Source organism: Syngnathoides biaculeatus, chromosome 1 (genome assembly GCF_019802595.1).
Source record: "Syngnathoides biaculeatus isolate LvHL_M chromosome 1, ASM1980259v1, whole genome shotgun sequence".
Classification (NCBI taxonomy): domain Eukaryota; kingdom Metazoa; phylum Chordata; class Actinopteri; order Syngnathiformes; family Syngnathidae; genus Syngnathoides; species Syngnathoides biaculeatus.
In genome coordinates, this window is record NC_084640.1 from 16,295,860 (window position 1) to 16,314,467 (window position 18,608).

The following is an 18,608-nucleotide window of genomic DNA, read 5'->3' on the forward strand; positions in this document are numbered from 1 at the left end:
CTTCATTGAAACATAAATAGCCCGAGGAATTGAAGAAGCTGCGTACGGGTCGGAGGATCGACCCCTGGGGAACGCCGTGGTTGATTGCAATTTGTGACAAAACCCTCCAATTACAACAAATACTTCGCGTGTGCGCATTTGTTACGCCGTCTGGCCCCCCGAGTTGGCCTGGAACTTGCCCGTCCGCGACCCCCCCCCCCCAAAAGCGGCTCCTGACGCACCAGCCGAACAGAACCCTCCGGCTCACCTCCTCAAAACGCGCCCGGATGATGGTGATCCAGTGCTTGATGGTGGTGATGGAGTCCGGGTGGCACAGGGCGAGAATGGCCTCGCCCATGCCCGCCGCCCGGGTGACCTCGGCCCTCTTCTCCTCCACGGTGCCCATGAAGTGGCGGTGGGTGCGCAGCAGCGCCTGCAAGGTCTCCGCCTCCTCGGGAAGGACTCCTCGGAAGCGAAGGTTCTGCTCGGCCTCCGACAGCCACTCCAGCAGCATCTGCACCGCCGTGCGGAACTCTTCCGCCTGCCGCGCGGGAGAAAAAGGCCACCCGTTGGCGTTGCGGCGCTGCCACGAAGCCGCCAATCTCGTCTTCCGGTTTTGTGCGCTCGCTCGGGTTTGGCGTACCTGCGTGAGCGCCCGCTGCAGCCGCGTCTGCTTGGTGACGGACAGAGCGCAAACCGTCTCCCAGCGGTTGCTCAGCTCCTGCAGCTGAACTTTGACCCAGGCCGTGTCGTCCCGCCCCGTCTCCATCAGGTCTCGGGCCGAGCGCTTCAGGGCCTGAACGCTGCCCGTCCTCTTGCCCATTTCCTTCTGGAAGGCCTGCGGCGCATTTCGGACGGCCGTGTTAGCGGGAGCTCAACGGGCACTCGAGGAACCTCAAGCCGAGCTCCGACCGCCGCGGCTTAGAGGAACGAGGTTGTCACCTTGTGGGAGTCCACCAGGTTGGAGACCAGGTCCAGGTCGCCGTGCACGGGCAAATCCTCGGCCAGCTGCGGCTCCACGCGGTACAGCCAGTCCACCAGGGCCTGGAGGGCCTCGGCGAACTGACCCGAGAAGAGCAGGGCCTCCTCCAGCTTGTGTTGCCTGGCGCCAAGTCGGGGGGGGGGCAACAAATGGACAAAAGCCAAACGATGTTCACACTGGGGTGACGGCAAACGCGACTCTTGAAGGGATGAAAAGAACAAAGTAGACTTTTTACCTCTCCACGCTCTTCCCGCAGACGGTGTCCCACTTGTCGCGGACTTCGCCCACCAGGTGGTCCAGCTTCTGGGCGTCGGCCGGCAGCTGAGCTTTGTCGCGCATGGCCCGGCCCGACCTCACCGTGGTGTCGTAGACCGGCTGCTTGGAGCCCAGCGCCTTCTGGAACTCCTGCGAGACGGAAACCCCGGCGGGACGTGAAGCGCCCGAGCCGAAGGCCGAGCTCGGCATCGGGACGCGTCTCGTCTTACTTTGTGTTTGCTCAGCTGGACTTTGATCTTGTCCGGTTCGTTGGGGATCTCCGACTCCGAGTCCAGACGGTTTTCGGCCTCCTCCAGCCAGTCGCTCAGCTTCCTCCAGGCCTCATGGAACTGAACACCATCGAGACCATGATTAATCGTAACAAAGTCCTGGTCCCAAGGCCAGCACTACTCAAGTGGTTCTCTGCCACATCCGGTCGGTCCATTTCATTATTGACGTTTGAGATTCGGATCACGAGCTGAACACGAGACGAAATTCCAACTTTTACTCCTCCTAGCGCCACAAAAGCAGCTTTTTGTTTGAAGCCGCCCACTCTTCACGTGAGCCGACGTGTCGAGGGCCCCGTCTGCTCATTTTGGACGTTGAAATGAATTGAGGCACTTCGTTTAGTCGCTCCCATCTTGTGGCAAACAAATTTTTTTCACTTCAGCGATGAGGGAATCATTTCAAAATCCAGCGAGGAAATGATCGCGTCATTCCCTGCGACGTGAAAAAGGTCAAAAAAAAAAAAAAGTACCTGCTTGGCCCGCTTGCGAGCCTCGTCCAGGTGGCGGCCCCGGTCCAGAGACCTCTGGACCAGCTTGTCCCAGCGGGCCTGGACACTCAGCAGTAGGTTCTTGATGAGGACCACGTCCTGCTTCAGGCTGGCGAAGCGCAGCTGGGAACCGGACTTCTCCAGGGCCAGAACCTGCTCGCGGTGGCCGTTGACTTCGTTGACGAAAACCTGAACGCACGCCGGTCCGGAACGCATTTCAAAGATGACGACTGCGGTTGAAACGCCGAAGGACAGACCCACCTTGTGCTCGTCGATCTGGAAGAGGACCGTGTCCAGGAGGAGGCTGGGGGGCTGCGCCGTGTTGAGGGTCTGCTCGGCCTGGGTCAGCCAGTTGATGGTGTCCTGCAGGCAAGTCTGGAAAGCGCTCGCCAGGGCCAGCGCCTCGTCCAGTTTGGCCTGCCGAGGGTCGACGCGCGCGTTTAACTCGCCCCGCCACGGTCGGACGTCGAAAGACAGACTCCCGCTCACCCGTCGATCGTCCATCTTGGCGTTGAGGCCGGCCCACTTGTTCTGCAGCGCGGCCAGGTTCTGCTGGGTCTGCGCGGTTCCCGGCCCGGCGTCCTCCTCGCCGCGAGCCAGAAGCATGGACTCTCCGGCGTCCAGCAGCCGGCGGTACTGGTCCTCCCGCTGGCTCAGCTGGGCTTGGAGCTCCTGGCGACGACGGGTCCGAAAAGGTGAGCGAGAGGGACGCCGCCTCCTTCAGTGAGCGCGTCCAAAAAAAAACAAAAAAAAACAAAAAATCCCGTTAGGTGTCGCTTAGTCTCACCATGTGCTGCTCCAGCTGCTCCCGGGCCGTCTCGGGGAGGCCGCCGGTGGGTTTGGCCGCGGACAGCTGGCTCTCCGTGCGCCTCATCCACTGCAGGAACTCGTCCAGCTCGCCGTGGAAGCCCTCCGCCTGCAGGTCAAAAGGCCAAAGCGCGTCAGGTTGACTTGTTTTTTTTTTTTTTCCCCGGCCGCACGCACGCACGCACGCACGCACGTTACCTGCTGCAAAGCGGCCTCCAGCAGCTTCTGCCGCTCCTGCGTCTTGAGCAGAAGGTTCTGCCAGCTGCGGTCCAGCCGGTCCAGCTGCTCCCTGAGGTGTCCGGCCTCGTCCCCGGGGGACGACTCCAGGAGCTCGGCCGCCGCCGCGTTGACCGCCTCCACCGTGGCGCGGTGGGCCAGCACGTCGTTGCGCAAAACCTGCGAGCGCGGACGGCGACACGCGGTGAGCTAAAGACGGAAGTACGACGTCGGAGCGGGACGGACGTACGTACGTGGTGCTTGGCCAGCTCGATCTCGACGGCCTTGGGGTCGGCGCCGACGGGCCGCTGCGTGTCCAGCGTGGCGTACGTGTGGCTCAGCCAGGCCTGCAGCTCCGACAGGGCGTGCTGGAACTGACCCAGGGCCAGCAGGGCCGCCTCCAGCTTGTGCTGCGGAAGGCGCGGCAGGAAAAGACGAGACAGACGTTGAGAGACCGAAGACCGACCGCCCCCCCCCCCCTCCCCCGAGTGCCCGAGACCGGCGTACCTGTCTCTGCGTGATCTTGTCGCCCAGGTTGTCCCACAGGTGGCGCAGCTCGGTCAGCGGCTCCTGGATCATGTCCCGGTCCGTCTGGTCCGACACTTTCTTCAGCAGCAGCTCCCCCTGGTGGCAGAGCTTCTCCATGTCGATCTGCTGCTGGTACACGTCCACTTTGTACTGCTGCTCCTCGACACAAACGTGAATTCCAGAAAAATATTATTGGATGACTTTGGCCAATTTGCGCTTCTGCGTTCGCAATTTGCAGGAGAACTTTGGCTGTTCACCACGTTTTCCCTTTTTTTTTTTTTCTTTTCCTGATTTTGCAATAAAGTGATGTAAAAAAAATTTTTTTTTTTTTGCTTCCAAATTAGCATCTTCATTCCAAATTCAATTAAGATACAACAAAGAAAAGTCATGCGATTCATCCTGAAAAGCAGAAAAATGAAATCAATCAACTCATCCAAAAATGGAGCCTTTCAACTCCTCATTGTCTTATTAATGTATTATTATCAAATTTGTTTAGGAACGAGTCGCAATGGAATATTTCGGTGGAACTTCATCCGGAAGGGGCCGACCTTGAGCTCTTCAATCTGCTGCTTGACGGTTCCCAGGTCGGTGCCCACCGCCGACATTTCGCACAGTTTGATGAGCGCGTTGTCCAGGTAGTCGAACATGGACTGCAAGCAAAAGCGGCAACGTCGGAATTGGACCCCACAAGGAAACTTCGCCTCGCGGGCGTTTTCAGTCACCTGCAGCGCGTCCTGGTACTGCACCGAGGCGCTCATGGCCTCGTCCAGCCTCTCCATGCGCTCCCTCCACGTGCGGTTCAGGCCTTCCCAGGCGTTGTTCATCTGAGGAGTTGGAAAAACAACAAAAGATGGGGGAAAAAAAAAAAAAAAAGGGGGGGGGGCGGCGGGGCGCGGAGAAGACCCCGATCTGACGACATCCCTCCGAAAAAGAAATGCCCTCACGTGGATTTCATTTTGAGGGGAAAACGCAGCAGATGTGCACATCTAAACGGACGTAGCGAAAAAACTTCCACTAACAACCCGGGCTAAACTTAGCTCTGTCTTTGCTCCAAGCAAACGGGCGTCGCGCCGCTTCTCGGCTACAGCTCCGCACACGACGGCTCCAATCGGCAAAAACCAAGTCGGGGAAAACCTCCACGGCGGCCCGTTCGCTCACCTCGTCGATGGTCTTCTTGACTTCGGGTTTCTCGGTTTCTCCGCAGGCAAAGATGAGGTCTGCGCCGAGGGTCCTGACGAACTCCAGTTCCTCTCTGAGACCGTCCGTTTCCGCCTTGATGGCCTGGAGCGCACCGCCGGTCGTCGGTTCAAAGAACTTTTTGTCGCGAGCGGCGACTTTTTGCGCTACCTCGGCGGCCTCGATCTGCTGCTTGATGAGCGAGGGGTCCACGCCGGGGTCCTCCAGCTCCTTGACGATGTCCTGCGAGTCGCGCAGCGTGCTCAGCAGCGCCGCCACGTCGGCCCAGAACTTGCCGGCCAGGTCCAGCACGTCGTTGAGTTTGCTCTCGCGCTCCTCGGCCCGCTGCCGGATCTCGTCCCAGAGCGAGCGCAGTCGTAGCAAGCGGGAGTGGACGGCTGGAGGGGCCGAGGGAGGATGCGACTTATTAAATGATGGCAGGGCAGAAATGTATTCAACCAGAGTGTTGCTGCTATCACCAAAGGTCAAACACAGATGTTGACGTGAAGGGTTCGGGTTAGCCTCGAAGCACAGCTTTGACGCTTTGGTGCTTTGCTGCCATCTAGTGGCATCTACGCACCCACCACTCGATTCGGAGCAGTTTTCGACCCCTGACCTCTGGCAACAATCCCTATTCCATCATTTACCAACCGCTTTCCGAGGTCCCACGGGCTCACCTCGGGCAGCCGGGTCGTCGCGGGCCGCCCGGCCCACCAGTTCTTCTCCTCGGGCGCAGAGGGCGGAGAAGCCGGGCAGCAGTTTGTCCAGTTCCAGGCCCTGCGCCCGATGCTCGGCCAGCTGCTCGCGGATCTTGTCCACCTCGGCCGCCGCCGGCGGGGGCTGACGCAGGCGCTGCGCCGCCGCCTCCAGCGTCTCCAGCAGGGGGTCCATCTTGTCGTGGAACTGCCCGGGGGGGGAGCCAATCGGAGCAGAGGTGAGGGCGAGGAGCCCGTCGGTTAACGTTCGTCCGTTTATGACGCTCGGTGGTGAAACAAAAAAAAAAAAACCAGAGAGCCGCCAGCGGAGGGCGCTCTTTTGCAACCCTAACGGGCGGTTGGAGCAAAAAGGAGTCATTCCCAAACGGGCCTGGAGCAGAACCACTCAACTAACGTAAAAAACAAAAACTGCATTTGGACGAGGATTACTCATGTTGCCGTAGGGCATCATCACGTGGTAGGTTTTTTTTGGACAAATCGACACTTTATTATTGGTTAAAAGGTTGAGAACTTTTGACGATGCAACGTGTGAAGACTCGCCATGATGGCCCCCCCCGACCCCCCCATTCCCATGCTTAAGTTTACCGTTAATGAGATGCGACCCGACGTTATGTTTCATTTTGAAAATGTCACCACCTGCGCCATTTGCAGCCTTCTAAAAAAATCATTTTACAAAAAAATATCATCCCGATGTTGAATATTTACAACATCGGGATGATAAAGTATTGCGCGCATGCTCGCGGTCTTGCAGTAAAACTAAAACGAGCGCACACAGTGCATTTTGTGCAAGGTGGAGAATGAAATCGTTTTTAGAGATGAAATCCCAAAAATGTGCAGGAGAAGGCGTGCGTGCGTGCGTGCGTGCGAGGAGGAAGCGCCGCGTCTTACCTCCACCAGCTGACGGCGACAACACACAACCGGCCAGGCGTGACGGCACAAAAGCCGAAGTGGAGACGAACGGTTAGAAGACCACGACGAGGGTTAGGGTGTGGCGGATGCGGACGGACGGACGGACGGACGGAGGGTGGAGACACAACACAAGGCGTTAACGCGACTGAAACGTGCCCTCGCAGTGCAGTCGTGGCCAGAGGCGGGCGCGGGGAGGAAAAGTCCTCACACCCCCTTTAAAATCATTTCAAAGACAACGGTCAAAATAAAAAAACACGTTGACTTTTATCTTTTGGCCGTGGACGTGGACGCCACCATTGCAAGTTGTTCTCGAGGGCTTTTTAGCAGACACCTGAAGGTTCCCGATTCCTTCCACCCATTTTCAATTTCAAGCTTGTCAAATGAGGTTTTTGTCCTCAATTGGCGGGCGACACCCCCCCCCGCCCCCCCGCCTCTGGCAGCAACTTATGAAGTCAAGCACAAACCGAGCCAAACCATCCAGTCCCAAAAGAACTCCGACAGCAGCCGGACGGACCTCGGACCTACCTGAGCCGACTGCGACACGGCCTCGTCCAGCAGCGCCGCGCGACCTTTCACCTCCTCCTTGACGGCCAGGTAGCGGCGCTCGGCCTCGGCGTGGCACCGCGTCACCCGCGGGCCCTCCGTCGCGCTCAGCTCGGCCAGCGCCGGTCCGATTTTCAGGAGCTTGTCGACGTGCGGCTTGTGCTCGGCGACGGATTCTCTCAGCAGCTGGACGCAAACGGACAAATGTGGAGCTCCGCCGTCGGAACTGCTTCGGATTTTCCGTTACCCTCATCTGGTCCTGCTGCAGGCGCAGGGCGTCCGCGTCGACGGCGGGCGGCGGCAGCCGGGCGACGAGGGTCTCCGTCTCGCCCAGCCACGGCTCCAGCTCCTCGTGGGTCTCCCAGAAGCGGGCCGCCAGCGCCTGAGCCCGCTCCAGCGCCGCCAAGCGCTCGCCGTGGCGCCGGTTGACGGCGTCGTAGCGGCCGCTCAGCGACTCCGTCTTGGCCTGCGAGGCGAGATGAGGTCGACGTTCGTCAACAAACCGAACGAACTTCACTTCGACGTAACGAATGTAAAAAAAATGCTTTTGGAATGAGAAACCTGAAAAAGTTACAGCAGAAAAAAATGTTGAAGCCGTAATATTAGGAAGTTATATATGAAGTGAAAAGAAAGCCAAATGTCCTATTAAAAAAAAAAAAAAAAAAGGGAAACTGGCAAAGTGAGGCTAAGTCTGGAGGAAGCGCTTTCAGTCGTCTTTTTTTTTTTTTTTTTTCTCGTCCGCTTTTCCTACTCGCTGACCGTCAGCGCCTCCTTCTGGGCGTGGCCGCACGTCTCCAGGATGTCGTCCCTGGCGGCCAGCAGCTGGTCCACGGCGTCCTTGTGGCGGATGATGTCGACGTTGAAGGCCTTCTGGACCCGCAGCTGGGCCACGGTCACGTCGGGCTCCAGGCTCAGCGGGCCCAGCGACGCCAGCTTGCGCTCCGTCTCGCCCACCCAGGCCAGCTCCGCGTCCACCGCCTCCTCGTACTGTCAGGGAGCGAGCGCGTTTGGCCATCGACACCAACCGGAACAAAGTCCACGGCGACGAGGGCGGCAGTACCTGCTGCGACCTCTGGACGGCGGCCTGCACCAGCCGCAGCCTCTGCGCGACGGTGTCGTCCACCTGGCGGTAGCGCTGGTTGGCGTCGGCCATCAGCCGGTCCAGGCCCTCCCGCGCTCGCCACGGCACCAGATCCAGCAGGGCGCCGCCCACCTCGTTGAGGGTGTCCAACACCAGCCGCTTCTCGGCCGACACGTTCTTCAGCTCCTACCGGATGGCGGTCGTCTTTCTTTTAACTTTTAATTCTTGCGCGGGCACCGGCGTACCTTCTGTCGTTCCCGGTAGGCGGGCTCGGCGTCGGGCTCGGCTCCGTCGAGCTCGGCTTCCGCGGCGTCGAGCCACCGGCTGAGGTCTTGGTGGGCGCCGGCGAATCGCGTGGACAGCTGCAGGGCCTGCTCGAGGGTGCGCAGAGCTTTGCCGCTGCCCGCCGTCATCTCGGCGTAGCGAGACTTGATGCCGTCGAGCTTCTCCTGGATCAGCAGAACCTCCTCACCTTCAAAAGAACCGACGGCACCGAAGGGAGCGGCCGAGGACCGTTGAAAGCGTGATCAAAGGAGCGTGCGGGCAAAGAAGACCCCTTGAAGGAGTGGCTCCGTGAATCCAGCAGAACCCAAACGGTAACGGCACCAGCGAGCCAGAACTCACCCGTGGTCCGCTTGAGCAGCGCTTGTCCGTTCCTGACGGCCTGGTCCACCGTCGCCTTCCTGCTCACGATCTCCTCGTTCAGTTGCTGAAGTGGGTAACACAACAAACCGGAACGTTTGTACGACAATGACGACGTTCGCCGTCGTTGGTCACGATAACGCAGTTGGAACCTTGGTCCGCTTCAATTCAAATTCAAAGTCCAGTTAGAAACGTCACCAAAATAAAGCAACAACATAACGGCAGACGGAGCGTCCCGCATTTTGAGACGGACTCGCCGTGCACTGTTTTTTCTGCTCTACGCTTTTCTGCGTTCGTACCAGCGTGCGCTCGTGCTGCTCGGCCAGAACCTCGGGCCGGTAGCTCCGCACCTCGGCCAGCGCCAGCCTCTGGCCCGCCTCGGCCAGCCAGTTGAGCACCTCCACCTCGTCCTCGCCGAAGAGCCTCGCGTCGGCCAGCGCCCGCTCCAGCAGCGCCGCCCGCCGCGAGCAGCGCTCGGAGAGCCGGGCGTGGCCGGAGCGCGCCGCCTCCACGCGCTCGCCCAGCCAATCGCGGTCCGACGCGCAGCTGAGCGGGGCCAGCGATTGGCTGAGGGAACGCAGGCGGGCCACGTCCGACTCGCGCTCGCGAACGTCGTCTTGGAAGGTCTGCGGGGGCGTCCGCGCGCGAGCGAGCGGGCGAGCGAGCGGCCGACGCAAAAATGGAAGAGAGAACACAAGATGGACACAAACGTCAACATGAAAACGTTGGTGACAAATCATAAAGTGGGTGACAAATGAAGAAAAAAAAAAAAAATCAAATCATTCAACAGCAAAAGTGGGGCACAAGATGATGGATGTCAACAATTTTACGAATGAAAAATGTCAGAATCGGGAAGTCGTCGTTCGTCGTTGGCGAGCGCGACCGCGACAAGCTAAAACCTTTTTTCTTTATTTCTCTCTTTGTGCTTCCGCCCAAGTCCGGATTGCCAGGCTCAAATGTCTTTTTAGGACTTTTCAATCGATATCCATTTTCATCAGGATTTCGGCTAAAATCAGGGAGAAATGAGCCAACGTGAGCCGAGGTCACACTTAAAACGGCCTGACGAGCGTCAAACTGCATCATGTTGATTCTTCTATTTTTTTGCCCAATTTTGTGGGGACAACGGCGTTCGAGGCAATCGATCAATAACCCGGCTAACCTTGTGCCCGGCGATCTGCTGGCTGATCTTGGCCGTCTGGGTTCCCGTCGGCTCGGCGGAGCTCAGGCGCCTCTCGGTGGCGCTCAGCCACTCGGCCAGCGGCTCCAAAGTCTCGTGGAAGTCCAACGCCAGCACCCGCAGCTCCTCCAGCTGCCTCTGCCTGACGCCCGACGGAGGAGGGGAGATCGCTCGGCTCAGACCAAAACCAGGGCCGGCCGACAGTCCAAATGAGTACACGCGGAAAGTCTTTCGGTCTCGTCTGTATTATGAGGCAATGACAAAGCCGGTGACGGACGGGTGCGTCCGGAACCTCGTCTTGCCATTCCAACCGATCGCAAAGGCGAAACGAATTTTCCTTTCTCAAAGAGAAGTTGAAAGAAACTGAAGTCCTGTCCTGCCAGGGCCCTACCCCCCCCACCCCCCCACCCCCCCCCAAAAAAAAAAAGCGGTCGTCGTTACTTTTGACACCGACGAATGCCGAGATGGCCGCTTCAACGCGAAACGGCGTCTTGAGACTTTTTGCGGGTCGACGAAAGGCAAGCAAAGCGGATTTCCCGGTGCTGAGCGCGACTTTGCCTCAGAACACAAACGGTCAATTTCACGCGAGTCCAGAAGCGGGACCCGACCCGGTCGGAAATTGAGCTCACAAAGGAGTCGACGGCCCCCGCAAACGACACGAGAGGAGACGGTACCTGGATCCGGCCTCGCCCAGGAGGTCGCTCCACCTCTGGGCCAGGGCGCGCAGCTGGCTCCGGATCTTCTCTCGGTCCTGAGCCTCGGCGGCGGCGGCGGCGATGCGCTCGCCCTCGGCGCCGATCATCTCCACGGTGGGCCGCCGGTCGTCCAGCAGCCTCTGGAGCAGCTGGACCACAAACACGGACGTCAGCTCGTAATTGCGCCGCTTCCGATCCAAACGAGATAAAAAAAAAAAAAAAGTGCACTTTGCTGACAAACGGCGCCATAATCGTTGTCCTAAAATCCTCCATCCTAATGTCGGAATGTAAACTATCGATTGCCGCACTTGAGCGCTCGCAACTTTGCCCAAGAGAACCGAGACAAGTTTGGAGGAGGATTCGTTTTAGCAGGATGTGGAACAATTCATTTGGATCAAGGGTCCACCAAAACGTGCCCATCGCGAGCAAGCGCGGGCGCCTCGCCATGGACCACGAAAAGTCGAAATCTAAACTGGGTCAGATAGTTGTTGGAGCGCCAACGTGCGCGTGAGACCTTCTGCTCTTGGATCTGGGCTTTGACCACGCGGTACTCGGCCGACGGCGGCTTCTGATTGGCCACCAGCTCCTCCGTGTCGCTCAGCCAGCTGAGCAGCGGCTCCAGGGCGTCCTGGAATTTCCCACAATGCAACAGGGCCTCCTGCAGCCGGGCAATCCTCTCCGCCACCTGCGGAGCTCACGGTTAGGATCGGTCGCGTCGCTCGGCGTCCGGCTCTCCCGTTACCCTCTTGTTGAGCGAGTTCCATCTCTGGTTGGTTTGGTCCAGGTCGTGCTCCAGGGCCCGCGTGTCCGTGTTCTTGGCGGCGCTTTGGATCAGACCCTGGCCCACCGCGTTGATCTGCTGCAGCTTGGCCTGGACCGCGTCCACTTGGTCTCGCTCCAGAGCCTGACGGACGCGGGAACGAATAAATACCCCCCCCAAAAAAAAAAGGGGTGGGGTGGGTAGAGAGAGAGAGAGAGAGAGAGACTGTCAGCGGAGGCGCCAAATCCATTGCAGATATTCAAGCCGTGAAAAAAGTCCAGTCAAGTAACGCAAACCCCAACAGGTGGGCCTCCTACACTCTATATATACAGACGGAAACATCTATAAATATCATACATCTATATACATACACACACACACACACACACACACACAAATATAGCCGAGATCCAAATCTGAAAACATTTTTCTGGGGTCCGCTTGTGCCCCCAAAGTCATCGCTCAGAGTCTCGCTCATTTGCAACTTTTAGACACACTTTCTAGTTGCGCTTTGGCCAAAGCAAGCCCCGATCCGGAATTTTGGCATCTCGAGTCCGACCCCAGTCAAGTCAAGCGATGGGGGGGCGGGTGGAACCCTAACACCCCCCCACCCCCCTCGTGACTCGCTCACCTCGGTTGAAAGGCAAAAATGAGGCGTCCATAACCAGATGGCGGACGGACAGGGCGAGAAAGGCAATGGGGGGGCCATGGTGGTGGTGGTGGGAGGGGGGGGGGGTCACGGGGGTTTTGTCTGGAAAACGATGAGTCGGCATTGCGTAGGTCCCACAAAATACACACACGCCGCTCCCCAAAACGCAGCGGGGGCGACCCACACGCATTTCGGACTAACCGCGAAGTGGACCGGGTCCTACCCGGACGACATCGGGCCGACCCCCGTGCGCCGGAAACAACAAAAGCCGCAGGTCGGGACCCGCCCGGCCGGCACAGGCCTTCGCGCTAGCTGAAGTACACACTTTGTGTACTTTGTAGTCTCTTCTCTGGCCGCATTCCGCACACAAAGCGGCGTTGTGGAAAAAGTTCCACATGCTTGTCATTCTTCATTCCTCCGACCCCCCCCCCCCCCCCCCCCCCCGTATCGCGGTCATCCTGCCTTCCGTGACCCACCCCAAAAGTTCACAGTTTGAGGACGGTCGTCACGGGCCGGGCGCGACTTCTGAATTTTTACGAGGGAGGAGCCTAACCCCAAGCCATCATTTTGCAACGCGGACAAATAGCGACGCCCACGTGGCTCCTCTGTGCACTTGAGGCCAGGACGAGAACTGGCCCGTTTCACAACTTCAGGTCATTTAGTTTTCAGTCAGACGGCTTGCCGGCGGAAACTTTTCCACCGTCTCAACTTTCCCACGGAAAGCCCCCTTAAAGGGCCGCCGTGCTGCGCTTGAGGTGCTAGTTCCAGTCTCCGAGATTCACGATTATGTCGGAGTCGTTCGTTCGTGTGCAGTCCAAAAATGGCTGAACGTGACACACGTAATGACTTCTTATTTGTATCGTTTCCCCACCTCAAGAAATGTGTTTTCGATTGACTAGCGACGAGTTGAGGGTGTAGCCCCCCCCCCCCCCACCCCCCTTGCCTGACCCGTCAGGAGGGAACCAGTCTAGAGAATGGACTTTTTTCTTTTTCTTTTCTTTTTTTCCCCCCAACCAGCAAAACGACATCCTGGTGGTGACGGAGTGAGACGCGACGCCATCGGGCAGCGCGGACTTCAACTGACGACCTTTTTTTTCCCCTCCCACGATCCTCTCGGGCTGCCTCGGCAATCTGCAAAGTCACGCCGACTGTTTCCTCGGCCTCGTCGCCCTCGCTCACTTCCCGCCTTTCGGCCCGCCATCCTTCCTGCCGTCCCCGAGCCCGGAAAACGCCGGAAAATCGTCGACGCTCGGAAGAACGAAACGCGAGCGCTCCCTTTCGACCCCGTCGTGTGGCGTTTTCTCACGAGAACGTGCAAAAATGGCAAAGTACTTTCTCTCCGTTGGAGCTCGTTCAACTCCGGACGCCGGGACCAACTAACACTTTTGAGAGGCTCCGCCCTTCCCCTACGCGCCGGACTTGAGATCCACAGCGTGCCAAATTTGCCAAAAAAAGGGAGCAATACTGCGACGTCTCCATCTGCAGCGTGTCTGGATGATACTGCCCCCACGTGGCCAAGGCAAACACAGCGGAAGGAGCGGCACAATGGCCATTAATTTAAAGCTAAAAAAAAAAAAAAAGTTAAATTCTTTGCATTTTATTCAGTTATGTAACACCGTGACCCTCATGAGTATAAGTGGCTCAGAAAATATAGCACAATATTGTACAGCGCTATTTTTGGGGGGCTGAAATCCATTTATTGGAAATCTGAAAGTATTTGGCCTCATGTGTGACAATAGCAGCAAAATAATGACAGACTTGTGACGCCTTCATCAAAAGTGTTGTTGTTGTTTTTTTCAATTATTTTTCACGTTACTGCTGCAGGACGATTCAGTGTTGATGTTTAAGAAGAGTCCAAACGCGTATTCCAAGCAAAGAAAACGGCACGCTAGAGCTACGTCCATCTGTCCGTCTGGTCCGCGGCCCTTTAAACGAGCGCCTTGTGGCGCGCCCGCCCGCCGCTGGCGCTTATCTCGCCGCCCTCACCTCGTTATCTCCCAAACAAAAGCATCCAACCGTGAGTTTGACAGGTGTCAGCTGACGAGAGCCACCAACGGAACAAAGTCACCGTTGACAAAAAAAAAAAAAATCTTTTGCCGTTTTTCCACTTTATTATCTGCGGTTCCGTTCCATTTGAGAGCAGCTTTGAATTCAGTGGAATGCGTGTCAACATATTTTTGAGGGGAGGGGGTTCATTCAGTCACTAAAGGCACTTCAACTTAGCAACATGACATTTGCCAGTCACCAAACAAAATCAAGCTTGATGAGAAATATTTGGTTTCAAAGAAGTCCTTTTAGCGACTTCTTAATAAACGAGAAAGCCACTTGAAAAATTGGGTTTGCTCGGCGCATCTCAACTCGCGAGCGGACCCAACCCACAGGAGAGTCTCAAGACGAGTTAGTTGCGTTCTTGTCCCGTACCGAGTCACCACGGCGCGTCGTCCTAGTCCACGTGGGCCCATCTTATCTCCAGCTTCGCCCTCACAACATCCATCAAAACCACCTGCTTGGTCTTGTTCTCCATCTTTTGCCTCTGGACACGTCCAAACCATCCAAAGTCTGGCCGCGCCTCCCTCTAACGATCTCATTTCTAATCCTCGTCCTCGTCACCCGGCAAAGCCTCGCCGTCCGTCCTCAGAAAATTCACAGACGCGCCCCAGGGACCGACGAGACGGCGACGACCGAAAATCGGCGGGTGCCAGATTTAAAAAAAAAAAAAGACCTTGCAGCCTGTAGTAGTTATCAAACGCTTGAGTCGACATCTAAAGTGGACAAGACGTGGCCGGCCTCTGCCAAACTAGCGCAAAAAGGAGGAGACCACGGCAAGGACGGGCAGCGGCTCACCTTATTCGAGACACGCACGGACGCAAAACAAACACTGAGGTGCTCCTCACACTCATTGGCAGCGAACCAGACGCACACAACACGCTAAGAATACGCCCAACGTACACGACCAAACGTTTTGCGCATCAAAAGCAGGCGGGCACTGCTTTTAGCTGCACCACAATAAATAACTGGCGCTGACCTCCCACCCAAATATGCGCATACGACTTGAGGCGGTCACCGCCGGGCTTTGGCCCAAAGTCACAAAAGCCCAGCGGCTAACGGTGGCCTCGGCGCCAAATTGAAAAGACGACATACCTCATCGTCCGTTTCGACGTCGGAACATTCTCCCGTCGACGCGCCGTCCGACGTGGAGCTGGGCCTTGACGAGGAGGCGGATTCTGCGGGCCGGACCGGGGACCCCCTGCGGGAACACTTTTCCGTTGGGCTGCTCCCGGTCTGACCAAAGAGACCTCGTAGCAGGCCCGGTTCCAGGTGGTCCCACGCGGGGTCATCGGACATTAACGCCGGCGAGTCGAGAGCGGATCCGTCAGACTCCCAGTCGCTGTCCTCTCCCGTCACGGACTCCGCAGACACCAACTCCCCCCCGTCCATCCCGGACTGGGAGCCCTCCGAGTACGAGTCCAGACCGCGGACGTCCGAAGGGCCGGCGGGCTCGGGCGCCGCCATATAAACAAAGCTGTCGGGGGAAAGGACGGGAGCCTCCTCGTCCTCGTCCTCGCCTCGGCCCGAGCAGCAAGGGAATTCGGGTAGGGGGCTGGAAGTGTCGGAATCTTCGAGCGGGGAAGGCGGGCACTCGTTTAAAAATTGCGAAGGCGCCGACACCGCCAGGTAAACAAAACTATCCGATATCACAAAGGCCTCTGGGCCTTTACAGTCCGAGGCAGCCGCACAGGAGTCCGATTTAATCAGGCACTGAGATAAAGAAGTTGCAGGAGGGGAGTGCGCGAGCTCATTGGGTTGAGGAACTGAGTCCGGTTCACACGGGGACAGAGGTAGACAACGAGAAGATTCTGAGAGTTGAGGAGACGGACGAGCAGAGGCTGCTTTTGGGGTGCTTGCTCGCAACTCTGTTGTACTTTCCAAATCTACATCTTGTCCAAGAACATCCGCAGGGACCAAATGTAGCATCTGCCCCTCTAAGGAAGTCCCGTCAGACTCCTCGAAGGGGACTAATGCGTCTTCCTGGCAGGAGGTTTCATGGTCCACATCCCGTTTAGACCCTTTGTGGCTTTCCTCTTCAACCGTCTGTACAGGATCATGGGAGTGATCCGCAAGAACTCCCTCACAACCGTCCAAACTTGACTCGTCAAAGCCATCCGAGTCGGCTTCAAAGACACCTCCCTTAAAATCCTCTCCTTGCTCCGTCTCCTCAGGTGCAAGTGATTTCGCGGGGATCTGAGGAGAGGAAGAGTCACGTTGGGGTGAGGCCCCGCCGTCCGGGTGTGTCTCAGCCCGTGCCGGTCTTCCCTTGACAAGGTCCGGTTGGAAGGCGCACAGTTCGCCGGAGCCTGACTCTTGCTCGTAGCCGAGAGCCGAGTCTGTGCGGACACTCATCTGTTTTTCCACGCCTTCATAATCACAAAGGATGACGTCTTGGTCGTCATCGATGAAGCAGTGTTCCTTTTCGCAGTCCTGCGCTCGCTTCGAGTCAAAGTCTTTAAATCCACAAACGTGCGACTCTCTCCCCTCACAACTTTCCCAGTCAGAATTGGCCTCTTCCTCTGGTTCATCTTCCTTTCCATAAGGAAGACGGAAGTACGGATCAAGAGGCTCGGGGTCTACGCTCATTTCCACTCCCTCGTGACCGCTCTCCTCCTCCTCCTCCTCACATTGTCTTTCCAGCTGTAGGAAGAGGTCATCCGATTCAGCCTCAGAACTGGGGCAGGGCGAGGGGCCCTGGGGCTCTCCGAAGCCCACGGGAGGGGTCAACAGCGGCCACTCTCCGGGCGAACCTGTTAAATCCCACCCCTCTGGTTCCAAAGTTTCCCAAGATTGGTCCATCACCTCCCGGTTATCCAATTTCAGGACCGCGTCCCACTCCCGCTCTTCTCGGTCAGCTTGCTCTTCCTCTGCTTTCGCTCTTTCCAGGGTCCACACGTCCTCACTCTCAAGTAGCTCCAGGCCCTTTTGCTGTTCTTGCTCCTCGAGCTCTTCCAAAATTCTACGCTCATCCTCCTCAAACTTGAGCTCAGAAGCTGTGCGCTCTCTCAAGTCGCCTTCCCACCCGAGCAGACCCTGGTCACCGCCCAGCTGACCAACGGAGGGGCACAGGGGCAAACCTCGGTGTACCAGCCCTTCGTCTTCCTTCAAGAATGGCGATGGAGGATCCAGCAGATAGAGCGCCTCCTCATCCTGGCTGTTCTCCTGACTTAGAAGTGGAGGCAAAGGCGGGAGGACAGGGAAGTTGTTCCTCAAGGCCAGTGGGGCCTTTTTTCCTGGTGCTATGCCACGGGGCCATGTGCGGGCCTTAGTGGGAGGGCAGAAGACCGGTTTGGGCGGAAGGAGAGGCGTATTATCGCCCTGGTCCGGGTCCAATAGAGGAGAATCCCTCTCGGAATCTGAGGTCTTAATTAATTCAACTGCTTCCTCTGGAATTTGCTTAGTGGCTTTCTTCGAGGAGCCTGTGGTCCGTCTGTGCCCTGCGTTTTTCCTGGGGCTCTGACGAGGGGAGCGCTCACAAGTCTTGTGGGTCTGGCTCGATGTAAGCCCCAGATCTTCGGAAGGTGAGGCCACTGCGTCACAATGTTTAGCTCGTTTGTGCAATAAATGGTAAGGCTGCTTCGGCTTGCCGGGATGCGACGGCGCGGGGAAAACGCCGGGCGAGGAGGAGACGGGGGGCGTGCGGAGCTCAGATGAGGACGGCGACGGCATGTAAGCAGCCAAGGAAGAGGTGGAGGAGGTCGGCGTGGATGGCTGAGTCAGCGGAACGGGGGGAAGAGGAGAGTGAGGCAGCCCCGCCGCTGACGGACGCTTTTCGGAACATTCGACAGACCCGAACTCCGGTCTCTCCGCAAACTCTGGAAAAGTCGGAGGAATAAAAGCTTTCCAAGAGCGACGGTTGGGGTTGTCCCGCTTTTCTCCGGCCTGGTGCCGCCTCTTGGCCACCAGAGACACTCCTGGTGCAGATGCCGAAGCCGGGCTGGTCAGACCTGAAGCAACGATGCCGACGGGAGGGGACATGGTCTGAGCATCGCCGGTCAGCTTTAAAGCATCAAAGATCACCCTTTCGTCCAGTTTCCTGGCTCCAGCCGGGTTTTCCGCAGCCCTCGAGACAAGAACGCCCCCGGGGTCGGCTCCGATAGTTCCGTTGCTGGACAGCGTACTCCCTTCGCCTCGTATCTCCCCGCCGGAGCCCAGGGTGCTCCGTGAAGGCTGGCACAGTTTGGGCCCTTGGTCGATCTGCTCATTGATACGCATGGTGTCGTATATGGACCTCTGCGGGACGTAGCAGTCCTCGATGTAGGCCTCGTCCTCGTCGCCTTTGCCTAGGCAGCGAGGGCTCTCCTGGAGACAGTCCGGGCGACTCAGGGGCTTCCCCATTTTCTACCACAAAGAGCGACCGCTGACTTTGAAGTGCAGCAGATGGCAAATCAAAAACAACAACAGACAAAAAGGAGGTCTCGCTGAAGAAATCTGCAAAACCACCAAGTACGTTCGGAGTCGGACAAGTCTCGTTCGCTATGTCACCTCGACGGCTGCGCGCTTCCGCGGTCTTTGTGCGATGCTGCGTGGCACCGGCGAGGCGGCGACGCAGGCGGCCTTCCCTCTCGGCACCATATTAATCACAAGCCGTCTTTACTTAAGAGGAGAGAAGGCTGCCGGCGCTCAGCGAGTGAGAAAGAGACATCATCTCCTCCGCCTCTCCGAGGTA

General features: G+C 57.7%; 1 protein-coding gene across 6 annotated transcripts in view; it reads right to left on the reverse strand.

Annotated features, from left to right (window-relative positions):
• macf1a (microtubule actin crosslinking factor 1a) overlaps positions 1-18,608 on the reverse strand; it is a 93,679-nt gene that overhangs the window by 6,067 nt on the left and 69,004 nt on the right. For all 6 annotated transcript variants that reach the window (XM_061822763.1, XM_061822755.1, XM_061822771.1 and 3 more), the window contains 28 exons: positions 11,224-11,385; positions 10,996-11,166; positions 10,461-10,630; positions 9,769-9,928; positions 8,909-9,235; positions 8,592-8,676; positions 8,213-8,439; positions 7,947-8,153; positions 7,646-7,873; positions 7,134-7,352; positions 6,869-7,072; positions 5,396-5,621; positions 4,890-5,116; positions 4,701-4,823; positions 4,265-4,366; positions 4,091-4,192; positions 3,522-3,695; positions 3,269-3,424; positions 2,997-3,194; positions 2,779-2,907; positions 2,481-2,663; positions 2,253-2,408; positions 1,974-2,180; positions 1,447-1,566; positions 1,197-1,366; positions 922-1,081; positions 623-817; positions 248-520 (listed from right to left, as the gene is read on the reverse strand). In XM_061822763.1, the coding sequence (XP_061678747.1) occupies positions 248-520; positions 623-817; positions 922-1,081; positions 1,197-1,366; positions 1,447-1,566; positions 1,974-2,180; positions 2,253-2,408; positions 2,481-2,663; positions 2,779-2,907; positions 2,997-3,194; positions 3,269-3,424; positions 3,522-3,695; positions 4,091-4,192; positions 4,265-4,366; positions 4,701-4,823; positions 4,890-5,116; positions 5,396-5,621; positions 6,869-7,072; positions 7,134-7,352; positions 7,646-7,873; positions 7,947-8,153; positions 8,213-8,439; positions 8,592-8,676; positions 8,909-9,235; positions 9,769-9,928; positions 10,461-10,630; positions 10,996-11,166; positions 11,224-11,385 (5,061 nt within the window). The remainder of the gene's footprint in view (positions 1-247; positions 521-622; positions 818-921; positions 1,082-1,196; positions 1,367-1,446; positions 1,567-1,973; positions 2,181-2,252; positions 2,409-2,480; positions 2,664-2,778; positions 2,908-2,996; positions 3,195-3,268; positions 3,425-3,521; positions 3,696-4,090; positions 4,193-4,264; positions 4,367-4,700; positions 4,824-4,889; positions 5,117-5,395; positions 5,622-6,868; positions 7,073-7,133; positions 7,353-7,645; positions 7,874-7,946; positions 8,154-8,212; positions 8,440-8,591; positions 8,677-8,908; positions 9,236-9,768; positions 9,929-10,460; positions 10,631-10,995; positions 11,167-11,223; positions 11,386-18,608) is intronic.